The 24,077-nt window shown below is 46.6% G+C and overlaps 1 protein-coding gene across 12 annotated transcripts in view; it reads left to right on the forward strand.

Moving 5' to 3' along the window:
- LOC101014638 overlaps positions 1-24,077 on the forward strand; it is a 141,697-nt gene that overhangs the window by 26,328 nt on the left and 91,292 nt on the right. For 11 of the 12 annotated variants that reach the window (XR_002522732.2, XM_009209052.4, XM_031666784.1 and 8 more), the window contains one exon: positions 17,119-17,158. The exons of the other annotated variant lie outside the window; for it this stretch is intronic. Coding sequence is in view for 10 of the 11 variants with exons in the window: in XM_009209052.4 (XP_009207316.1) it covers positions 17,119-17,158 (40 nt within the window). In the remaining variant the exon portion in view is untranslated. The remainder of the gene's footprint in view (positions 1-17,118; positions 17,159-24,077) is intronic. 12 annotated transcript variants of the gene reach the window in all.

Here is a 24,077-nt window from a genome sequence, read left to right on the forward strand (position 1 = left end):
GTTTTATGTAACTGAACAAAATTTTAACCAATACAAAATAATGTTTACAATACAAAATACCATAATCAATGCTGTTTTTCTTTTTCTTTCTTTTTTTAAGAGACAGGGCCTTGCTTTGTCAACCAGACTGGAGTGCAGTGACACAATCATAGCTCACTGTAGCCTCAAACTCCTGGGCTCAAGCAGTCCTTTTACCTCAGCCTCCAGAGTAGCTGGAACTATAGCTGTGCACCACCATACCTGCCTAACTTGTTTGTTATAGAGATGGGATCTTGCTATGTTGCCCAAGCTGGTCTTGAACTCCTGGGCTCAAGCAATCCTCCCACCTGGGCCCCCTGAGTAGCTGGGATTACAGGCACCCGCCACCACGCCCAATTAATTTTTGTATTTTTAGTGGAGACGAGGTTGCACCATGTTGGCCAGGCTGGGCTCGAACTCTTGACCTCAGGTGATCCACCCACTTCAGCCTCCCAAAGTGCTGGGATTACAGGCATGAGCCACCGCTCCCGGCTAGCAACTGGCTTTTTACAAATAGCAGTCTATTGTGTGTATTTCTCTATGACAGTACATAGAGACCTGCTGTCTTCTTTTTAAAGACTACTTGGTGTGTATTCTACCACATAGATGTACAGCTATTTCATCTCCTCCCCTACAGATGACCACGAAGTTTTCCAATGTCCTGATAACATTTATAGGCCACTACATCCTCATTTTTATACTTTTATGCTTTTGTGCTAGTGTTTCTATAAAATAGATTTCTAAAATTGAGACTGTTGAGTTAAAGGATATATACATAGTAAGTTGTATATACTTCCAGTTGCCCCTTGTTGAAACCTTGTACCAATCAATGCAGCATCCTTTTAAATGGTCTTTTCATTGCCCATTGCTTCCCTGTCTCCCCCACCCCCCGGCTCTTCACCCTGGTGCTAGAATTGCTTTTATGAAACTCAGATCTGACCATGGCTTACCCTGTTTAAAATACCTCAATGGCTCCTCACTGCCAGCAAAACCCAAACATTCATCCAAGGTCCTTCCCAGTTGGAGTCCTCTAAGAAGCAGACACCAAAACAGAATGAAAAGTGCAGAAGATTTATTGGGGGGAAGAAGAGCTAATGCCTATGAAAGATAAAGGAGAAAGGAGCAGAAGTATGGAGAGAAAAGACAGCTTTCAGACTGCAGTCCGGATCTAACTCCTGGGACGCAAGAGAGGGAAGGATAATTCTGTTGAAAGAGCATCGGACTGTGATTCTTGCTGTGTAAGAATGTCTCAACCAGCCCAGCAGGGAGTTCCAGCCAAAGATTGCCCAGCGGAAGAGTCCCACTTCGGGCAGAAATGGACAGGCCGGAGCAATCCTGCCATGTTTTGCCACTGGCTGGGGGCCACCCAGGAGGCAACATGGTCTGACTTGAAGGGTGCGGTGGATCCGAGGCTGCAGCCTGTCAGCTGTCTGCACTCCATGCAACAGGTCCTTTGAATGGCATGTGTTCTTGGCTGTCATAAACTGCAGCCTGCCTTTTAGCCTTACCTCCTTTGTTCTTGCGCTCCGACCCTGTGTTCTGGCAACACTGGCCTGACTACACGCCGTATCACACACAACCAACTGCCCATTCCACCCCCAACCCTGACCTTTGCTCACTCAGTTCTTTCTGCCTGGAATGCCACTCCTTCCCAGTTATACCCAGCAAAATCCTTATGTGCTTTCAAGGCCCAACTTAAACAAACACCTTCTCTGGTTGACCTCACCATGTAGAATTAATTGTTCCTTGCTCCTTTGGTGCTATGTGTAGATTAGTACTTCCCAGGTTGGAGTATTCTTAGCTGTTTTTTCTCAGATTTTTGTCTCCTCTAAACCTAGCAAAATGTCAGCACACAGTTCATGTTGACTGAGCTGTTTCCCTGCTCCTCCCAAAGCACCTTGAGGTTGCAGAATTCCAACTCCTGGAATGGTTGGAAGTGCACGGTACATGGTCAATGAGTGTTTGTTGAGTTGTCTGGGACCTCGTATTGGTGGGGTGAGGTGGGCAGAAGGCTGCTGAGGATGGGGATTGACTGTTGTTGGGGCTCACCAGTCTGGGACCGCATTGGAGTTCTAAGACTAGAGCACATCTTCCCCTGTTTTTGTTTTCCTCCATTATTTGGAAAGACCCCAGAGGTGGGGTTTTTTTGTTGTTGTTGTTGTTTTAAGTAATCATTTTATTGTCTCTGGTCAACAAATGAGAACTTTTATGGGTCTTCCCTTTTTCAACCACATTTTCATGAGTTGGGATTTTGCGTTTCTTCATTACCCATTCTCCTTATGGGTATAAAAAGAGCCATTATTATACCCGGGATGAGAGTTCCAGGTCAGATGGGTAATCATTTTAATACTGGAGGCTCATGGGATACAAGGAGTTGGGAAGGTAGAAATGATATTTTTCCTCTTCCTCTTTCCCACACCCACCAGTTAAAGAACTTCCCTGGGAGTGGACCTGTGGGAAGTGGTCAAGGGTTTCCGGGGTGGGCACAGCAGGGAGTGACATCAGGGCTTGGTGGGGATGAGGTGGGTAGAGAGGACAGAGAGGGACTCTCCACCTTCCTTTGGATCTACCAGGATGTTCCTTGGGTACTGTCCCTCAGCAGAAGGAGGCTAGAGCTGAGGTGGCCACACCCTCCACTCATCTTCAACCCCTTCGATCTGTGAGGCCCTCAGAGGAAACCCTTCCAAGGTGTAAGGGCTGTGTGCCTCTGCCTTCCCTCTTAGGGTGCTTGGCACAGGTGGAAGCAGAGAGGTTCTGGGCTGAGGCTTCGGTTGTCAGTGCTAGCTTGACAGCAGTTAAGAATTTTTTGTTGCCGGGCGCGGTGGCTCAAGCCTGTAATCCCAGCACTTTGGGAGGCCGAGACGGGCGGATCACGAGGTCAGGAGATCGAGACCATCCTGGCGAACACAGTGAAACCCCGTCTCTACTAAAAAATACAAAAAAACTAGCCGGGCGAGGTGGCGGGCGCCTGTAGTCCCAGCTACTCCGGAGGCTGAGGCAGGAGAATGGCGGGAACCCGGGAGGCGGAGCTTGCAGTGAGCTGAGATCCGGCCACAGCACTCCAGCCTGGGTGACAGAGCAAGACTCCGTCTCAAAAAAAAAAAAAAAAAAGAATTTTTTGTTGTTGTTTTTTAAAATTTATTTTTCTTTAATTTTTAATGTAGTTAAAATTTATACATAATTGAAACCACTTCAATTTATACATATTGAAACATCACTATGTACCCCATAAATATGTATAATTATTATGTATTATCATTGTCTGGGACCTCATAATTATTATGTGTTATAATGATTATACATATTTATGAGGTACAGAGTGATGTTTCAGTACATATTATGTACAGTGATCAGATCAGGGTAATTAGCATATCCACCATCTCAAGTGTTTGTCATCTCTTTGTGTTGGGAACAGTCACTATCCTTCTTCTAGCTATTAGCAGTGGTTAGGGATTTTTGGAGGTTGTGCAGTGTGAAGAAGCCTGTGGGCCAGAGGTTCTTATCACAGACTCTTCTTCAGGAGTTATGAACCAGCCTTCCCCAAAGTGTTATCAAACTGTGCCTTTGGTGGAGGCATAGCTCTCATCAGATTCTTTATTGCCAGAAAGATCTGTGAATGAAGCTGCTACTATGTTAACTCAAAGAACAGCCTCCCTAATAAAGAAGAGGATGTGTTCCTACAAGAGCCAGGTTTTAGTTGGATTATTGGTGTGAGTGATGAAGACCTCAGAATGGCTCTAGAAAGAAGCCCAGATCTCAGCTTTGCACTGTGATTGTTCCCCAGCAACTCTGCATTCCCCCTGTATGGGAATAGGGACCTGTGGATTCTGTTGCCATAGATCCAGAGATTGGACCCAGGAAAGTGAGACCAGGTGGTCTGACACCTGCCTCCAGAGCGGACAACCCAGAGACAGAGCAGACACCTGCAGATGTAGGGGCTGGGGGGAGAAGACAGCTATGTTATCTTCATAGATGTCAGGTCTCTGAGCCAAAGCTAAGACATCATATCCCCTGTGACCTGCACATACACATCCAGTCGGCCGGTTCCTGCCTTAACTGATGACATTCCACCACAAAAGAAGTGAAAATGGCCTGTTCCTACCTTAACTGATGACATTACCTTGTGAAATTCCTTTTCCTTTACCTACCCAAATCCTATAAAACGGCCCCACCCCTATCTCCCTTTGCCGACTCTCTTTTCGGACTCAGCCCGCCTGCACCCAGGTGATTAAAAAGCTTTACTGCTCACACAAAGCCTGTTTGGTGGTCTCTTCACACGGACAGATGCGCATGACAATAGACTAGGAATATCAGTACGAATAGAATAGTCCTAGGCTTTGAAATGAATTTTAGCGTTCATTATTATTTGGTCATTCTAAAAACCCCTATTTTGAACCTCCACTTCAGAGAAATAGTTATGATGTTCTCGGAAAATGTCGGGAGTGTGTGGTGCACAGCAGTGGACAACAAAGGAAGAGAAAGCCAGAAAAGGAGAAAAGTGAATAAAAAGAAACGTCTCAAATTAGAGCAAAATACGAACTCAGTTATGCAAGCCTACAACTGTAACGTGACAACTTCTCCGATTTTGACAGTCCCCCTCCACTTGTATTTTTTAAGTCCCGGCCACAGTTATAAATAGGAAACCATATCTGTTGAGACTTCCCAAGGGTTACATAAACAGTTTGGATGGTTATATCTTTTTAAACAACAGTTTCTACAAACACTGAAAAAATCCCACTTATTTAACAATCTGGTGCCTTGAGCCAATCCTGGGAGTCCCTGGGAGGCCTTGCAGAATCACTTCCTTCTGACTGTGAGTGGGGGCAGGGGCCCGCTTCTTGAGAGACAGCAGGGGAGGAAGAACCCAGTGTGTATGTGGGGGGTGAAGGAGGGAGGAGTGGGGTGGTGCAGAGGGAGGGAGGAGGAGGCCCCAGACTGCCACTCATACAGGCAGCTGTATCTTGTCACCAGGAGAGAGCAGGGACCCAGGATGGAGCAGACATAGGTCTTCTGGGGACTCAGCCCTTTCGGGAGGGAGTGTGTGCTCTAGGCACACCCTTTCCATATGACAGTCTGATATGATGGTGGAAACAGGGTCCCTGGGCCCCAAAATTATGTTGGGAATGTTTCCTTCTCTCAAGCTGGAATAGCTGAGGTTTGTCTGAGAAATACCTGTGCCTCTTTCGACACATCGTAGTCACTAACCCCTTGCTCCTGCTCCAGGAGCCTCCAAAAAGTCATCTAGACCAGAAAAATTGGTCTTGTGTAGTGGTGGGAGTGGCGTAATGTCATTCCCCTCTATTTAGGTATGAGCTGTACCTCAGTTTTGTCATTAGAAATATAATTTTAGGCACAGTGGCTCATGCCTGTAATCCCAGCACTTTGGGAGGCCGAGGTGGGCAGATTACTTGAAGTCAGGAGTTAAAGACCAGCCTGGGCAACATGGTGAAACCGTATCTCCACTAAAAATACAAAAATTAGCTGGGCACAGTGGTGGGCACCTCTAATTCCAGCTAACCAGGAGGCTGAGGCACAAGAATCACATGAACCAGGGAGGCAGAGGTTGCAGTGAGCTGAGATCACGCCACTGTACTCCAGCCTGGGGGCAACAAGAGCAATACTCCATCTGAAAAAAGAAAAGAAATATAATTTTAGTTAAGTGTTCTCCCTTCCCGGGTGTCTTTTTGGAAGTGCAGTTAGCTAAAGATACATAGCTCATTACTGTAAATTAATTTTATCGAACTGAGCCACGCACTTCCATTTAAAGAGGACTCGGTCCAGTGGGTCTTACCTTTTTCTGAGGTCCCACACCCCTTCCAGAATCTAATGGCACACGTGGACCCTTTCCCCAGGAAAATTCACAAACATCCAGAATTTCATATGCCCCTCGGGGATTTAAAAGACCCCTTTGACTCCACCCTGGGCTTCTGAGTTGTTATGAGAGGGTGGCACATGGAAAAAGTGGTGGTAAGGGGCGAGGAACAGGGACAAACAAGGAACCTGGGTCCTTAAGAGATCACGTGGTTGTTTTACCCAAGACTTGGCATACAAAAATATCAGAAATGAGTGTCTGCTGCCAATGGGGTCACTGCGCGTCCTGGAAAAAAGGTATGCCTTCATCTGCAGTGACTGGCACACTGCATCTCTAAGCCGCCAAGAGCTTGACCCTGGATAGGAAGAAAACTGCCCCAGAGGTGCTGGAGCTGGCTTTATGCTGGGAAGGTGGATGGCAGCTTGCGTCCATCTGGTAGATTGAGGTCCTCTTGGCAAGCCTACTACTATCACCTCCCAGCAGAAGAGGTGGGGGTAGGACCCCGCACTGCAAACTCATAACCTTGAGTCCAAGATCTCGCTCTCTCTCTCTCTTTTTTTTTTTTTTGGGGGGGAAGTCAGTTGTATGATGTAGCTTGTGACTCCCAGGGTATTGTTCTACTCAAACTGGGGAAAACATGGGGAAAGTTTCTGGATCTAGACTTCATCCACAAGCATCACAGGGGATTTTGAAAGTGATGCAGCATAGTGAAATGAGCATAGGGATCGTTTAGAGTCCAGCGCTTGTTATTTGAAGCTCCTCCTGTCTATGTGGTGACTCAAGGAGGGGAGAATTTCCCCTTTGTGAGCCAGCTGGACAAGTGTCAGCACTGCTGTCTTTGCAGGCTCTGGCACAGAGGAGCAGGGCCTGGACTAAAGGGAATCTCCAGGGTTTGGGGGTCAGACCCAGCTTAACACACATGAAAAGGAGTGATCTTTCTCTTAAGCCAGTGAGCCAGGATCCCCCTACACCCCACAGAGCCCTTTCCACCATCTGGCACAGCATCTGATCCAAACAGGGCGCATGTTTGTTGCACTGCCTGGAGGTTCAGCTCCCATCCATACCACAACACAGGACAAGGCCCGGGCTTTGCACAGCACAGTCAAGTGAACACACTCTCACGATCTGATGCAGTCCTTCTCCCACACCCACCATCCAATTTTTTCCTTCACTTCTTTGTCTTTTCTAATATTAGTAATTTTTGTTATTTCTGTTAACTGGACTTCTTGGAATTAAGATTAATTAAGCAAGATACACTAGCCATAGATGAAAAGATGGGTAAATTGAACATTTATGAACTTTTGTTCATCAAAAATACCATTAAAGGGTGGAAAGGCGGCCAGGTGCGGTGGCTCACACCTGTATTCCCAGCACTTTGGGAGGCTGAGACAGGTGGATCACAAGGTCAGGAGTTTGAGACCAGCCTGGCCAATATGGTGAAATCCCATCTCTACTAAAAATACAAAGATTAGCCGTGCATGGTGGTGGGTGCCTGTAGTCTCAGTTACCTGGGAGGCTGAGGCAGGAGAATTGCTTGAACTCAGGAGGTAGAGGTTGTAGTGAGCCGAGATCATGCCACTGCACTCTACCCTGGGTGACAGAGCGAGACTCCATCTCAAAAAAAAAGAAGAGTAAAAAGGCAAGCCAGAGACTGGGAGAGGAGAGGATATTCTCAGTAACATACCCGACAGAGGACTGGGGCTTGTATCCAGAAGGTCCAAAGAACTCCTGCAAGTCAATAAGAAAAAAGCAAATAGGCAAAAGTCTTAAACAGGAATATCTTAAAAGTGGATATATAAATAGCCAATAAGCAAATTAAAACGTGTAAGATGCCACTCTATACCCACAGAAAGGACTAAAATTGAAGATTGATAATACCAAATGTTGGCAAACTCTTTTATATACTGGTAGGAGTGTACATTGATACGATCACTTTGGAAAACTATTTGGTACTATCTACTAAAGCTAAGACTATACCCATTCCATAAACTATGAGTTCCACCTCTAGGTACATACTCAAGAGGAATGAGTACAAATGTCCACCAGCAGACATAAACTAAAATGCTTCTGTCTTATGTCTAATAGTACCTTTTTTCATAAGAGCCCCAAACTAGAAACAACACAAATGGTCATCAACAGCAGAATGGTTAAATTGTGTCATATCCACACAATGGGAGACAACACAGCAATCTTTAAAAAGAACAAACTGTGTCTCTACATAACAGCATACATGGATCATACAGATAATGTTGAGTGGGAAGAAGCCAGACACCCAGAAGGTACATTGTATGATTCTCTTTATATGAAGTGTAAAAACAGATAAAATTGGCCAGGTGCGGTGGCTTATACCTGTAATCCCAGCACTTTGGGAGGTCAAGACTAGAGGAATGCTTGAGACCAGGAGTTTGAGACCAGCCTGGGCAACATAGCAAGACTCTGTCTCTTTAAAAAAAAAATAGCTGGGCATGGTGGCACATGCCTGTAGTCCTAGCTACTCAAGAGGCTGAGGTGGGAGGATTGCTTGAGTCTGGGCATTCGAGGCTGCAGTGGGCTATGATCGCATCACTGCACTCCATCCTGGGCGACAGAGCAAGACCCTGTCTCAAACAAAAAGCAAAAACAGGTAAAATTAATCTCTGGTGGCCGTGCACGGTGGCTCACGCCTGTAATCCCAGCACTTTGGGAGGCCAAGGCAGGCGGATCACGAGGTCAGGAGATCGAGACCATCCTGGCTAACACAGTGAAACCCCATCTCTACTAAAAATACAAAAAAAATTAGCCAGGCGTGGTGGCGGGCGCCTGCAGTCCCCACTACTCAGGAGGCTGAGGCAGGAGAATGGCGTGAACCTGGGAGACGGAGCTTGCAGTGAGCTGAGATGGCACCACTGCACTCCAGCCTGGGCAACAGAGCAAGACTCCATCTCAAAAAAAAAAAAAAAAAATTAATCTCTGGTGATGGAAGTTAGAACAGAGGTCCCGACAGGGAGGGGCATGAGGGGGCCCCCTGTGGTCAGAAGTATTCTGTCTCAGTGCAACTCAAAGTATTGCAATTGCCAGCCACCTTGCCATTCTCCCCCACTGGCTCCTGGATGATAAGGATAAGGGTGCACCTTTGTCTGAACCACAGTGCCTAGCACAGCCCCCGCCATGTAGAGCAGATCCTCAGCGGATGTTTACTCAAAGAATGAGCAAATTGCGCCAGGTGCGGTGGCTCACTCCTGTAATCCCAGTACTTTGGGAAGTCAAGGTGGGCGGATCACTTGAGGCCAGGAGTTCAAGACCGAGACCAGCCTGGCCAACATCTCTACTGAAAATACAAAAATTAGCCAGGCATAGTGGCATGGGCCTGTAATCCCAGCTACTTGGGAGGCCAAGGTGGGAGGATGGCATGAGCCCAGGAGTCAGAGGTTGCAGTGAGCCAAGATCATGCCACTGCACTCCAGGCTGGGCGACAGAGCAAGACCTTGTTTCAAAAATACAAAATAAAAAAGAATGAGTGAAGTACGACATGGCCTTTATAGAGTAACATTTGTGTGTTAGAGGGGAATCGGTGTGGGAAGGCAGTTAACAACTGTTCAAAGTTTACTATAAAACAAAGCAGAAAATACATGCTGCAAAGGAGAAGCAGAAATGAAGGTCTTTCGCTAGAATGGGGGATGGGGTGACAAAGGTGCTGTCAGTTCGAGGAAGAGGCCTTCACAAGTAATTGGGGGACTATGGGGGCTTCCCGAAAGAGATGGTATTGAGCTGAACTTCGAAAGGTGGTTGAGATTACAATAGGCAGAAAATGGCTGAGAAGGGCAACCTGGGCTCAGAGAATGACTCACCCAGTGGTTCTCAAACTTTAGTGCAACCAGAGTCACCTAGACTTGTTAAAACACAGTTTGCTGGGTCTCACCCCACAGGCTCCAATCCAGGAGGTCTAACAAGTCCCAGGTGATGCTGATGCTGCTGGTCTGGGGACTATTCTTTAAGAACCCCTGGCTTAAGCCAAAGCCAGCCTGTCCAGTCAACTGCACCTCCCTTTGGGCACTGTGTTAAGTGAGTGAAGGTCAAGATGAGAGGCAGGTGTGGACAGGTGGAGTGGGCCAGAGTCTGAGACCTTTGGCTACTGTCTGGGGAGTTTAGGCCTAATTCTGTGAACTTAATTTAGGGCCTCAATAAATGGACGTGGTATAATGACCTGGTCTCTAGGGATGTCCCACTCAAGGGTTTATGACATCCTCTACCTGAAGCTTAAAGCTGTACACACAGGCAGGTGATAAGTTCGTACTGAGTTTGGTCCTACAGAGACAAGCCCTGCACTGTCCTCCACAGCATACCTGCCAAGGGAGACACAGTTTATACTGACAGACTGAAGCGATTGAAACAAGGCACTATTTTAAATGTGCAGCATCAGGATTATTTGTAGCCATGCATGCAATGGAGATGGCAGGTGGAAGAGGAATCAGCCAATCTGACCATTCAGGCAAAAGCAGCCTTTTGGTCTCAATAAAGAGATAATTTGGTCTGTTTTGTTTGTTTGTTTGTTTTTTCTCATATTCTAGGTCCCTCCCAGATTCCCAGGGGCAAGGATTTATACCACATCCCCAGTCCATTTTTTCACTAGGGAAGCACCTAGATCCAGGTAGTTTCCTCCAAGTGGTGTCTCTTTGGCTAAGAAAGGGAGAGTGCGCTGGGAGCGGTGGCTCATGCCTGTAATCCCAGCACTTTGGGAGACCGAGACAGGAGAATCACCCGAGGTTACGAGTTTGAGACCAGCCTGGCCAACATGGCAAAACCCCATCTCTACTAAAAATACAAAAATTAGCCAGGCGTGGTAGTGCCTGCCTATAATCCCAGCTACTCGGGAGGCTGAGGCCAGAGAATCAATTGAACCCAGGAGGTGAAGTTTGCAGTGAGCCGAGATCGTGCCACTGCACTCCAACCTGGGCAATAAGTGAGACTCCATCTCAAAAAAAAAAGGAAGGAAGAAAGAAAGGAGGGAGTGCCGGAGGGAGAGTTCATTGCCTGGGGAGGGAGCAGCCTCTATGGATGCTATGGATATCCTTGTCAGAACCATCCTGGTCAGGACACACTGGACATTGGCCATTTCCCTGATGACCCAGACATGCAAGGTGGATGCTATCTGTCATCCTGTATACTGGCTTTGGTTACACCTTCAATAAGCTGTACTTACTATCAATTCTCTGTAAATAGTCTACTGGTTGTGGTAGAGACACAAGGATGGATCAGCCATGGACCCATCCTCCAGAAACATACAACATAATAAGAGGTGGGCGACATTAAAACCCTCCTACCTGGTGCCTGTTCCCTCCCTCTGCATCCCTGGCTTGAGTCTAGCTGCTGCTTCTCCCTAACTCACCCTGATGCTGGAGGCTGGGAGCTCTCATTCATTCAGCCTTCACCTCAGCAGGTATCGCAGGGGTCCTGGGCTCACAGGGGTGAGTGCATCAAGATGCGTGTGGTCTGGTAGGGAGCCTTCCTGCCCCATAGCTGGAGATAGGCCAGCTCCTGAGCAGGTGCTCTACAGCCATCATCCTGCTGCTGGGGCCACAATAGTCAACTCTGGGCTGCAGATCCCCAGTCCCCTTGCTGACTGGGCTCCACACCGGTAGAGGGAATCTGGGGGCCCCCTTTGCCTCAGCCTATGCCAAACTAGAGGCCTCTGGGGGTCACAGCTGCTGCATGCACGATGATCCACGGGGAGACAGGATGGGGCTGAGGTGAGTGCAGTGCCCTGCTGCCTCCCCAGGCACCTCGTTCCTCTCGAAGCTCTGCCTGCCTTTTTCCTCAGGGACATGAGAATTGGCTCGCTTCCTTCTCACCACCAACTCCCTTTTGCAAGAGAATCATCTAGAATAGAGCTGTTGGTCAAACTGTAAAATATTTGAAGACATTCATTCTGAGCCAAATATGAGTAACCAATGGCCTGTGAGACAGCCCTTAGGAGATCCTGAGAGCATGTGCCCAAAGTGGTCAGGCCACAGTTTGGTTTTATACATTTTAGGGAGATATAGGCATCAATCAATGCATGTAAGGTGTACATTGGTTCTGTCCAAAAAGGCAAGATAAGTAAGTTGGGGGGTGGGGTGGTTTCAAGTAATAGATGGATTCAAAGATTATTCTGATTGACAATTGGTTGAAAGAATTATTATCAATAGAAAGCAACAGAAAGGAATGTCTGGGTTATTATAAGGGGCCATGGAGACCAAGGTTTTTGTTTTTTGTTTTTTGTTTTCTTTTTTTTTTTTTTTTTTTTTTTTTGGGCCGGTTTTTGTTTTTTTTCCCCGGTTTGGGTGCAGTGGCGCAATCTCGGCTCACTGCAAGCTCCACCTCCCAGGTTCACGCCATTCTCCTGCCTCAGCTTCCTGAGTAACTGGGACTACAGGTGCCCGCCACCACGCCCAGCTAATTTTTTGTATTTTTAGCAGAGACGAGGTTTCACCGTGTTAGCCAGGATAGTCTTGATCTCCTGACCTTGTGATCCACTGGCCTCTGTCTCCCAAAGTGCTGGGATTACAGGTGTGAGCCACTGCCCAGCTGGGGACCAAGGTTTTATTATGCAAATGAAGCCTTCATTCAGGCTTCAGAGAGAATGGATTGTAAATATCTCTTATCAGTCTTAAAGAGTCAGTAATTCCAAAAGGGAAGAGGGTATAATCAGGCATGTCTGGCTTCCCCTTCCCATCATGGCCTGAACTAGTTTTTCAGGTTAACTTTGGAATGCCCTTGGCTGAGAGGAGGGGTCTATTCAGATGGTTGGGGGTGCCTTGGAATTTTATTTTTGGTTTACAGAGCACAGGCCCAGAAATGAGAACCAGGTTTAGGTCTTGCTCTCCTACTCTCCACTGTGTGACTTGGGCAAGTCATCTAATCTTTCTAAGCCTCAGTTTTCTCATTTGTAGAATGGAAATAATGCCCTTGCTTACTTCATAGTGTCACTCAGAGGCACAGACGATGGAGAGGCAAAATTATTGTCTTTAACTGCCCTGAAGCTTCAGGGAGGAGTTGGACAAGTACACACACAATGTGTTGCGTACTACACCAGAGGTATGTCTGGGGTGTGGTAGTAGCAGAGTGGAGGTAAACCAGTTCTGCCCAGGAGGAGACTGCAAAGTATGGGGCCTGGTGGAAGTAGCCCTCCAGGGCTTTGGGCTCTAATGTTTCTTAAACAGTGGAGTGTTAACTGTATTAAGTTTCATTTAGTCCCCACAACAAACCTGTGAGATAGGTGTCATCCATTTTACGTATGAGCAGCTGAGGCTCAGAAAGGATCATGCATTGGCTTGGCCTGGTATTTATAGAGCCCCTATTGAATGCTAAGGGGCGCAAATCTAAGTTCCTTCCTCGTGGAGCTCACATTCCACAGGTGAAGTCACTTGCCCAAGACGAGGCTGGAATGTCAGAGCCAGGATTCAAACCCTCATCTGGTGGCTTCTTACCTCACCCTAGAACTCACTAGCCCTCAGGACATCCTCTTACAGGGAGCATAGACTGTCTCTGCCAGCCCCTGTGGGGAATTTGAGGATTTAAGGGCAAGGCTGGGTCAGGGATAGGAGAGGCCCTGCTATTCCTATGGAACCTTCTGTTTCCCGAGCATTCCCTGGCAGCCCTTCCCCAAAGAGAGATTGAAGGCCTGACCGTGCCAATATTTTCCCCAGGGAGGCAGGGCAGGAGAAGCTTCCCCAGGGGATTTCAAGGGAGGATGGAGGTGGTCTCTGTTCTGGGGTCAGAGAGTGACACCCTCTTCCTGCTGAGATGGGGAATCCCCTTGGATTTCTCTGGGTTTATGGGAGAGGCCTATTGTTTTCCTACTGATCAGGGCCTCAGGGGAGGAAAACTCAAGACCTGGCAGGCACGTCATAGGACTAAATCAGCCTCTGGCATCTGAGTGGCTCCTTAGGCTTGCGGCTCATTCCTGCCCTCTCATGCCCTCAGCCTCAGGCTGCCATGGGACCCGTGGCACTGCCACTGGGCAGTGATATTTTGTTTTAACTCAAGGAAATAAGAGATTGGCAAACCCCCTTCTCCAAGGAAAAATATACAGGATTGTTCATTAGAGCATTTGCTCGTAGTGAAAATCATAGGAAATGTTTAGGAATTAAATAAAATGTGGTAAAAATGTACATGTAATGAAATACTTTTAATGCAGCCATTAAAACTCATTATGTAGAAGAAAATTAATTTCATGAGAAGAGTGCTTTATAACAGATTTAGTCAAAATTCAGATCATAAAACACAATGTACATGATCTCATTTTTAACTCAAGGAAATAAGGAAAAAAAATACCTATATGTGTGCATAGAAGAATGTCTAGAAGGATGCATCCAAAGTTAATTGTAGTTATTTCTGGGTAGTAGAATTATACGTTTTCTCCTGTTTTCAATATTTCCAAGTTTCCTTCAGTGAAAATGCGTGTATTTTGTAATCATGGATAAAAAGTTCCCACAGTGTGTATTGGCGAGAGAAGGATTGTTTCCTTTTGGCTTTGCACTTAGATGGCCCAAGGCCTTGGCCTTGTTCCAGGAGTACAGATATTGTAGAAGCCACCGGGAAGACTGGGAGCAGTAGAAGAGAGGCCAGCTTAAGGAGAATAAACTGGGCATCGCTGTCCAGGTGTCATCCTAAATGTCACCTCCCAGAAAGGCACCTGACTACACAACCTGGCCAAAGGAGGTCACTCCCACACTTACTCTTTACATTTCACCCCAGCTTGCTGTCTTCATAGCACCCGTCCGCATCTGAAGTTATCTGCCTGCATATCCATTTCCTTGGTGATTATTTATCTCCTCCACAGAAGGCAAGCTCTCCAAGAGCAGAGTCCCTGTCTGTCTTGCTCACTTACTTCTCATCAGGAGAAAGCCAGACCTTGGTCAACAAGCAACTGAGGACTTGCTCAGCAGCCCCAAGCTATGGGCATTTATCCTAAGGCTACACACAGCAGTGAGAAAAAGGAAATAACTTCTTAGGAATCTAGAAACAGGTGGAGAGCTGGCTTATAGGACCACACCTGGGTGGTGCTTAGCAACCTGGAGGACCTGGCCCAGTGTTAGTAACAACAGTGGCCACGTACAGGTGTTGAGGAAGTACCAGCTTTGTGTTTTCTCTTAAGGTAGAACCAATGTAGGTTAGATCCCTCTCCCTCTGCTTCCAGCCCCCCTGCTGCCACCAGCCAACTCTATCACTCAGCTGCCAACTTCAGCTCCTCTCTTTAGAGCCTTCTGTAGTCAGGTTCTCACTTCAACCATTCCACTGAATCATCCCTGACCAGGACTACCTGTGACTCCAAGAAGCTGTATCTCTGTCTTCATATTATTAAATAGTTGACCTGTCATAGTGGACTATGCCATCCTCCTCAGAAGTCTTTCTCCAGGTTTCCCTCCTACGGTACTTGCTAGTCCTTTTCAGTCTCTTTCGCTGAGCTACTGAATGGGGCTCAGCCCTTGCACAGCTTCCCTATTTTTTTTTCTTTTCTTTTCTTTTCTTTCTTTTTTTTTTTTTTTTTGAGACAGAGTCTTGCTCTGTCACCCAGGCTGGAGTGCAATGGCATAATCTCCGCTCCCTGCAACTGCCACCTCCCAGGTTTAAGTGATTCTCCTGCCTCAGCCTCCTGAGTAGCTGGGGTTACAGACACCCACCACCACGCCCAGCTAATTTTTGTATTTTTAGTGGAGACAGAGTTTAACCAGGTTGGTTATGCTGGTCGCAAACTCCTGACCTCAGGTGATCCACCCACCTTGGCCTCCCAAAGTGCTGGGATTACAGGTGTGAGCCACTGCACCCAGCTGACAGCTTCCCTATTGACATCCACCCTCTTGGTGATCTCATCCTGTGTCACAGCTTTAAAGAACTATGTGCTGAGCACTCACAAGTCCAGCCTGGACCTCTCCCCAGACTCACAGTTCCACCTGCCTACAGTCTTCTCCACTTAAGTGCCTAAAAGGTGTCTCACACTTATGTCCAAAACCACATTCCTTATCTTCCCACAAAACATGCTCCATCTGTAGGCTTCCATTCAGAAAATGGCAATTCCATCCTCCCAGATGCTCAGGCCAAAACTGGGAATCTTCCTGCTACTCCCAGCCAACTCTGTCCTGTAGTTCACAGCTTCACCTCCTTTCTTTTTAACCTGCCCCAGTCAGGTTCTAACCCCATTCTTTTTAATCTCTCACTTCCAATCCATCAGCAAATCCTCCATGCTACTGCTCTGGTCCAAGCCACCATTGTCTCTTGCTGAGATTTCTGCCACAGCCTCCTAACTGGTTATACTCTTTCTCTCAGTTTATTCTCAACACAGCATCCAGAGTGATCCTGTTAAAATGTGAGTCACATCATGTCACTTCTCTGTAAAAAACCCTCTAGTGGCTCCTGTCTCGGAATCAGAGCCCAAGTTCACACAAGGACCTCCCTTGAATGCTGTGAATACTGTGGAGCCTCTCGCTACCTCTCTGATCCCTCTCCTACTTCTCCCTTATTCGTTCTACTCTGGCTGCACCACCCTCCTCACTGATCTGTTAACACGTCAGACAGGCCCTCACTGCCACGCTGTTGCACTTGCCATTCCCTCCACCTGGCAAGCTTCTTCCCCATTAATTCTCAGGGCTTATGTCCTCACTCTTTTCAGGTAACTTTGTTCATAATTTACCTTCTCAGGTGTCTAGCCTTCTCTGGACACACATTTTATAATTTTGACACCCCTTCTCACCTTCTGCCCCAACATTCCCTACCCCTCTCTCCTGCCTTATTTTTTCTCCCTAGGACTTACCACTTCTGATTCCTATATTTTTAATTTATGTATTTTGTTAGTTTTTGGTCTCTTCACTACAACCACTCCCCACCCTGCCGTCCGGTAGACTGCAGGCTCCATGAGGGCAGGGTGTTAACCTTTTTTGTCCAATGCTGTATTCCCAGAGCCCTAGGACAGTGCCTGGCATATATAGGTGCTCAGTAAATAGCTGATGAATATCCATGAAAATGAATGAGGGACAACTTATTTTTTATACAAGGCCTTGAGACAAAATGGAAAGGGCACTGAGGTTTCTGCCAGTTTAGGAGCATTAACAGACCAAATGAGAAAGAAACCCTCTGAGTGGAGAATGCACCTGGGTGGAAGCTTGTGCCTGTGTCTGCCCTGGGCCAGCATGCTGCCAACTCACACCTCAGTGGCTTTCAAAGAACTCGCCACAGATGGGCTCTCATCTTTCAACTTCCATCCAGGCTTACTTTGTTCAAAGGCCCACCTTCAGTGCCCTGTTTCAATCATTTACTTTCCTTGTTTTTTGCAGGTACCAGAGTTTATAGCCCATTGGAGGAAAACACATCAAGGTAAGAAAACAGTAAGACCACGTCTTGTTTGGGACTTCCCAACCCAGCCTTGGAAACTGTCCAAGGAAGACCAGGGTGCTAAGTGTTGGCAGCTGGATAAAGGGAAGGCCCAAGAGACTTTGTGTTGACTTCCTGGATAGAGTGAGAGTCCTGGGGACAGCGAGGCAGCTCAGTATAGTCAGTGATGGCTGTGAGGTCTTTAGACTCAGGAAGACAGTGTTTCACTTGGGAAAATATGGCAGCCTCCCCCAAGCCAGTTGGTTGTGGGCCCACAGCATGGCTCTCCTGCCCTGCCTTCCCTACCTCCTTCTGGGTCTCCCCTTCCTCACTTGCCCAGACGTGCTGCCTGGCCCACTGAAGGCATAGCAGGCTTCTGCAGAGGGTCTAGGGCTTTCTTCTGAGATGGAGTCTCGCTCTGTCGCCAGACTAAAGCACAGTGGTGCAATCTCGGCTCACTGCAACCTCCGCCTCCCGGGTTCAAGCGATTCTACTGCCTCAGCCTCCCAAATACCTGGGACTACAGGCACACGCCACCATGCCCAGCCAATTTTTGTATTTTTAGTAGAGACGGGGTTTCACCATGTTGGCCAGGATGGTCTCGATCTCTTGATCTCATGATCTGCCCACCTCGGCCTCCCAAAGTGCTGGGATTACAGGCATGAGCCACCGCGCCTGATCTTTTTTTTTTTTTTTTTAAAGCAAGACTGGTTTAGTTCAAAAGGTGTATACTAAGATCTTCCTAGTATAGGGCTTCTCTGATTCTGTGTTTAATCTCAGTCCAAATTTTGTTAAGATCCTCAGCAAATAAATGGATGTGGGAAATGTGTGATTGGGAGAGAGGCAGCTTTTAAAAATGTGTCTGGCTTTTGACCATGCAATTTCACTTTCCAGAATTTATTCTAGGAAAATACTCATACTTATGCAAAGTTTATTTACAAAGATAGTTATAACTGCATTGTTTATCATTTACAAAAAGGAAACATCTGAAAGCCCAACAGAAAGGAATTGGTTATTCCACGTTGGCACATTCATACAAGGGAATGTCATTAGGCAGAATGATGAAAATATATATTGATGAGAAAGATATTTGAATGTACCATTTTTTAAAAAAAGAAATGGAAAATCTTACAAACCATTCAAGGAAAGTAACTTTGGACTCAGCCTGAAGGGTTGAAATTGAGCTTAGTCTCTTAATCAAGTTGGGAACTCAGGCAAGTAATGTGATCTCCCTGAACTTGTTTCCTGCCTGTAAATGGGGCACAATAACACCTAGCTTGTGAAGTTGGAAGGATTAAGAGAGATTAACACATCTAAAGGCCTCAGCACAGCCCAGTAGGTGATGATTGCTCAGTAGCTGGGTGCTTAGATGAGACTGTGATAGTATTTTTACCTATTTATAAGCCTGGAAACATTCTGGAAATTCATATACCAGCAGTGGAGTTTTCTGACTAATCGAATCATGGATGATTTTTAATATTTTCTTATTTTTCTACAAAGAATATCTCCTGCTTATCTAAGGATGGTATAGTTTTTAAAAAGTGACAATTTAAAAGGTTAAAAAAAAAGTAACAATTTAAAAGGTTTAAAAAAAAAAAGTGCATTTCAGCAGGTAAGTTTGTTAAGTAATCCCTGCACAGAGCTCTAGAGAACTGAGGGAGAGGTGGGAAAGAAAGGGAATAGGAAGAATAGTGGGTAGAGGAAAAGAAAGAAGGGGAGGTCAGACCCCAGGGCTAGTGGCCAAGGAGATGCACCTCAGCGGTAACGCTGGAGCCCCAGCAAGCGTTGTATGTGTCCTCCCATCCCCTATGATTGGCACCTCCCGGGGAGCTCCAGGTAGGAGACGGTAACCAAGGCTCATCTGTCCCAGCTTCTGCTGACAATAAATGTGTACAGCCTCTTTTAGCTGCTGAGACAGCCTGACTATAGCACATCCAGGGAGAGGCCCTGTGGCTCTAGTGCTGGGCCTGGCTCATCCACCTTTGGTAAACCCAGCATTTTTTGCCACGTCCTGAGTAGGAGAGGCAGGGCATCCTAGTGAATTCCCAGAAGTCATTCTAAAAGGATTAGCACCTCTCTTCTTTAGCAGCCTAGTAGGATCTATACCCAAGAGACAGGTCTCCCAAGCAAATACAGGCTGCCAGGAAAGGGAAATGGTGACCACCTAAGGGCTGCCATTCCTGGCTCTCATCCCCACCCACACCCCACCAACTGCCTTAGTGGCCTGTGACATCAGGAGGAACCCTTCCATGCTGATGGTGCTTATGCCCACCTATGCCAGTTCATTGAGTATTCTTAGAGAGACATGACTCTTCTATATAAGCGAATTTTCCAAATTATTAAATTTGATCCCATCACATTGCAGTTTTAAAATTGTACCCATTTTAAATTAATTTCTATTTCATCAAATTTATCAAAATAATACACAAATTCAAAATGGCTGGAAGAGTTGATTTTGAATGTTGTCACCACAAAGAAATGACAAGTGTTTAAGGTGATAGATATGCTAATTATCCTGATTTGATCATGACACACTATATGTATGTCTAGAAACATCACACTGCACTGCAATTATTATGTGTCCATTAAAAATAAATAAAAAATAATGCATGCGTATGGTTTAAATATCAATTGTACTGAGAAGCCCATAATAAAAATCCCTTCCCCACCTTTCGCAGTTTCCCTCTCTATAGGCTGCCTCTTTCAACCATTTACTAATTTCCATTTCTGTTTATACTATTTTTTGATCTACCAATTTTAGGCATTTGTTGACTTCTTGTGGTAGATGAGGATTGAACTTTCCTACAGAACCATCCCCACTTTTCCTCCCTCCATCCTTCCAATAAGAACATAACACAATCTGTGGTTAACTCAATAGTGAGTGTAGACATGCTCGTCACTGCTGAGTTATGTAGCATCTTTGAGTTCTGGAAGATTTTCTTATATTATTTCTTTAATAATTTTCTTCCCTCTGTTTTATCTGTTGGATCATCTGGATTAATGTTTTAGTTTCCTTATGTTTTCTCTCCTGCTTTTCATCTCTTTGCCTTTTTGGTCTATTTTCTTGGGAAACCTTCATTGACTTCATACTCCAATCCTTCTGTTGATTTTTTTTTTTTAATTTTGGCTTTCTTTTTCTAATATCCTAGTACTCATTCTTGTTCTGCCTGTTCTTTTTCAAAAATATCACATTCTTTTTTATGCATATACTGTCTCCATCTTATTCTTCTTGAGGCACTATTTATTTTTCATTTGTCCATTTGTCTTAATAGTCTTCTAGTCTCTATTTTGTTTTTGTTTCCAACTGGAGGTGGCAGCAGTGGCGGGGCTGGTTGTTGTTGTTGTTGTTGTTCTTCTTCTTCTTCTTCTTCCTTCTTTCTTCTTCTTCTTCTTCCTTCCTCCTCCTCCTCCTTCTTCTTCCTCCTCCTTCTTCTTCCTCCTCCTTCTTCCTGCTTCTTCCTCCCCCTTCTTCCTCCTTCTTCCTCCCTCCTCCTCCTCCTTCTTCTTCTTCTTCTCCTCCTTTTTCTTCTTCCTCCTTCTTTCTTCTTCTTCTCCCTTCTTCTTTCTTCTTCTTCTCCCTCTCTCTGTCTCTCCATCTCTCCTTGTTGGAGGCTTTCCTTAAATGCCAAATATCTCAGCTATCTGCTGGTATTTATTAATGGACCAATAAGAGGCTGAACTAAACTCTGCTTGGGCAGAATTTATCAACTGGGGTTTCACTACAGGAAGCAAGCCAGTCTTTTAGTTAACAAGCCTCCAATAAGCACCTTTTTTTTTTTTTTGAGACGGAGTCTCGCTCTGTCACCCGGGCTGGAGTGCAGTGGTGCGATCTTCGGCTCACTGCAAGCTCTGCCTCCCGGGTTCATGCCATTCTCCTGCCTTAGCCTTCCTAGTAGCTGGGACTACAGGTGCCCGCCACCACGCCCAGATAAATTTTTGTATTTTTAGTAGAGATGGGGTTTCACCATGTTAGCCAGGATGGTCTCAATCTCCTGACCTCATGATCCACCCACCTTGGCCTCCCAAAGTGCTGGGATTACAGATGTGAGCCACTGCACCTGGCCATGAGCACCTTTTCTCTAGAGCTAGGTTTCTCGGCCTTGGTACTAGTGACATGTTGGACCAAAGAATTCCTTGTTGTCAGAGGCTGTCTCGTGCACTGTAGAATGTTTAGCAGCACCAGTGACTTCTATCTACTAAATGCCAGTAGTAGCCCCCCTCCCAGAGATGTGATAACCAAAATGTCTGTAAACATTGCCAAATGTCCCCTGGGGGACAAAGTCACACTGTTGAGAACCACCACCCTGAAGCCATTCTGCTCTCAAGAGAAGCATTCTAACTCCTAGTTCTAGTTATTGATCTCTACATAACAAACCACCCCAAAACTTAGTAGCATAAAACAACCACCATTTTTAGGGCCACTGTCAAGGATTCAGAAGGGCACGGCTCTTTATTCTACAATGACTGGGATGACTGGAATGACTGGAGGTGACTGGAATGACTGGGAGTTGGAACAGCTGGGCCTGAAGGGTCCACTTGTAAGATGGTTGTTCACTTGGCAAAGAGAGCTGGAAGGCTGGGCTTAGCTGTTGAGAGACTACACATGGTGTTTCCAGCACCATGGCCTGGTCACTAGGCCTCTTATGAGGTAGCTCAAGTCTCTGGTGTGAGTGTTCTGGCCAGCAAAACAGAAGCTGCATGGCTGTGTATGTCCCAGCCGTGGAAGTCACATAGCTCATTTCCACTGTGGTCAGAAATCCACACAGGTTCAGGGAAGGAGATACAGACCCACCTCTCCATTGGAGAAAAGTCAAAGAATTTGCAACCATCTTTTAAATCCACCATACCCTCATCCAGAGTGATATAGACCTGGGGTGGGGCGAGGCAAGGTAAGTGGGTGGGACATTGAGTCCCACACTTCGTTCTTCAGACTTTTCCCTCCATTTTCATCTCTGTATTCATCTGCCTTCCCTCCTGCCTGTCTCTCTCCTGTTCAGTGTCTTTGTCTCCAGCTGTGTGGGGCAGGGTGCGGAGGTAAGACCTGGGGAGGATTTCAACCAGTTTCCTGCATTCATTGCCCTCACTGGCTGCTGTACCTCAGCCCCACCATCCACAACACCTGGTCTCCCCAAGTCTGAGCTCCTCCTGCAGGGTTCCAGGGGTAAAGCGGCTTGCCTCCTGTCAGTGTGCCCCCTCTGCAAGCCCGTCAGAGCCTAGCTTCCTCCATATCAGTCATTATTCCTCTACCTGCCTCCCAGCTTCCTGGAGTTTGGGGAACTTTTTCAGCCACTCATGTCTCCTTTACCATTTCCTTTGCCTTTGAGAGTTAATACCATTTGGTTTTTTGTTTGTGTGTCTGTTTGTTTGTTTGAGACAGAGTCTCGCTTTGTCGCCCAAGCTGGAGTGCAGTGGCACGATCTTGGCTCATTGCAACCTCTGCCTCCCGGGTTCAAGTGATTCTCATACCTCAGCCTCCCAAGTACCTGGGACTACAGGCATGTGCCACCATGCCCGACTACTTTTCGTAATTTTAGTAGAGATGGGGTTTCACCATGTTGGCCAAGCTGGTCTCGAACTTCTGATCACAAGTAATCCATCCTCCTCATCCTCCTAAAGTGCTAGGATTACGGGTGTGAACCACCACGCCTGGCCCCATTTGATTTTTTTAAGAGATAAGGTATCACTTTGTTGCCCAGACTGGAGTACAGTGGTGTGACCATAGCTCACTGCAGCCTCAAACTCCTGGGCTCAAGTGATCCTCCCACCTCAGCCTCCTGAGTAGCTGAGACTCCAGGTATACACCACCACACCCAGCCAATTTTTTTTTTTTTTTTTTTTTTTTTTTTAAAAGACAAGGTCTTACTATGTTGCCCAGGCTGGTCTAGAACTCCTGGACTCAAATGATCCTCCTGCCTTGGCCTACCAAAGTGCTGGAAGTATAGGCGTGAGCCGCTGCACCTGGCCGCATTTGATTTCTAGACTAGCATTTTAGTGGTGCTTCAGGATAGAAAGGAAACTGGGAGTGTAAATAACTGACGTGTTGAACTGGAAACCCTGTTGCACCTCTCTTGTATGGATCTATCTCTACATTGTGTTATAGTCTTCCCTGACCTGTAACAGCTCTGTGAAGCAGTACAGTGACATTTAACCTTTTGTTGATCATTCAGAGTCCTCTTTATGAAAACACTTGTTTACCTTGGAATTATTAAGCTATTAAGCTATTACCTTGGAATTACTAAGTAGAGCTATTTGTTCCTCCATGATGAGGACCCCAATCATTTTGCTGGGATTCTTCAAACCTTTCTTCATGGCCGCCTCTGTCCCTGGCTGCCTCTCATCCTATGTATTTGTGGTGAGAGTGCCACATTACAGCATGTTAGCTTCTGATGTATCTTTTCAAATGCCCTGGTGACTCTGCTGGGCGTTCTTTGTTTGCCATCCCCCGACACATCCCTGCTCCTGTTGATTTTCTGCCCTTTCCCACACCTCCCAGGGTTTGACCTTTGCGGATTCCATCAGCCAGGCTCCAGGTCCCCATGCTTCCAGTTGGGTATGGCCAATTGAAGACCCCTTCCCTGACCAGAGGTTGGAGGCTGGGAGGGGAATTGGGAGGTGCTTTATCTCCCCAGCTCCCTCCCTTGCCAGGTCTCAGGTCAATAGTGCCTGTGTTTTTCACCCTAAAACCACAGCTCCTGCTGGCAACCCCCTCCTACAGGTCTCTCTGGGTTCCAGGAGCGCTCCCACCTCCTCCCTGGGGATTGGTGGTCACAGCTCCCACTGTTGCTGGCTGCAGGGTGCTTCACCTTTCCTTGAGGGTTTCTCTTCATCCTGCTCATCCTTGGAAACAGTCCCTTCCTCAGTCTCTCCTGTTACCAGTGGAGTGTGCATCTGCTTCCTGCTGGGACTGTGATCAATACACGAA

The sequence above is a fragment of the Papio anubis genome, chromosome 5, assembly GCF_008728515.1.
Source record: "Papio anubis isolate 15944 chromosome 5, Panubis1.0, whole genome shotgun sequence".
Taxonomy (NCBI): Eukaryota; Metazoa; Chordata; class Mammalia; order Primates; family Cercopithecidae; genus Papio; species Papio anubis.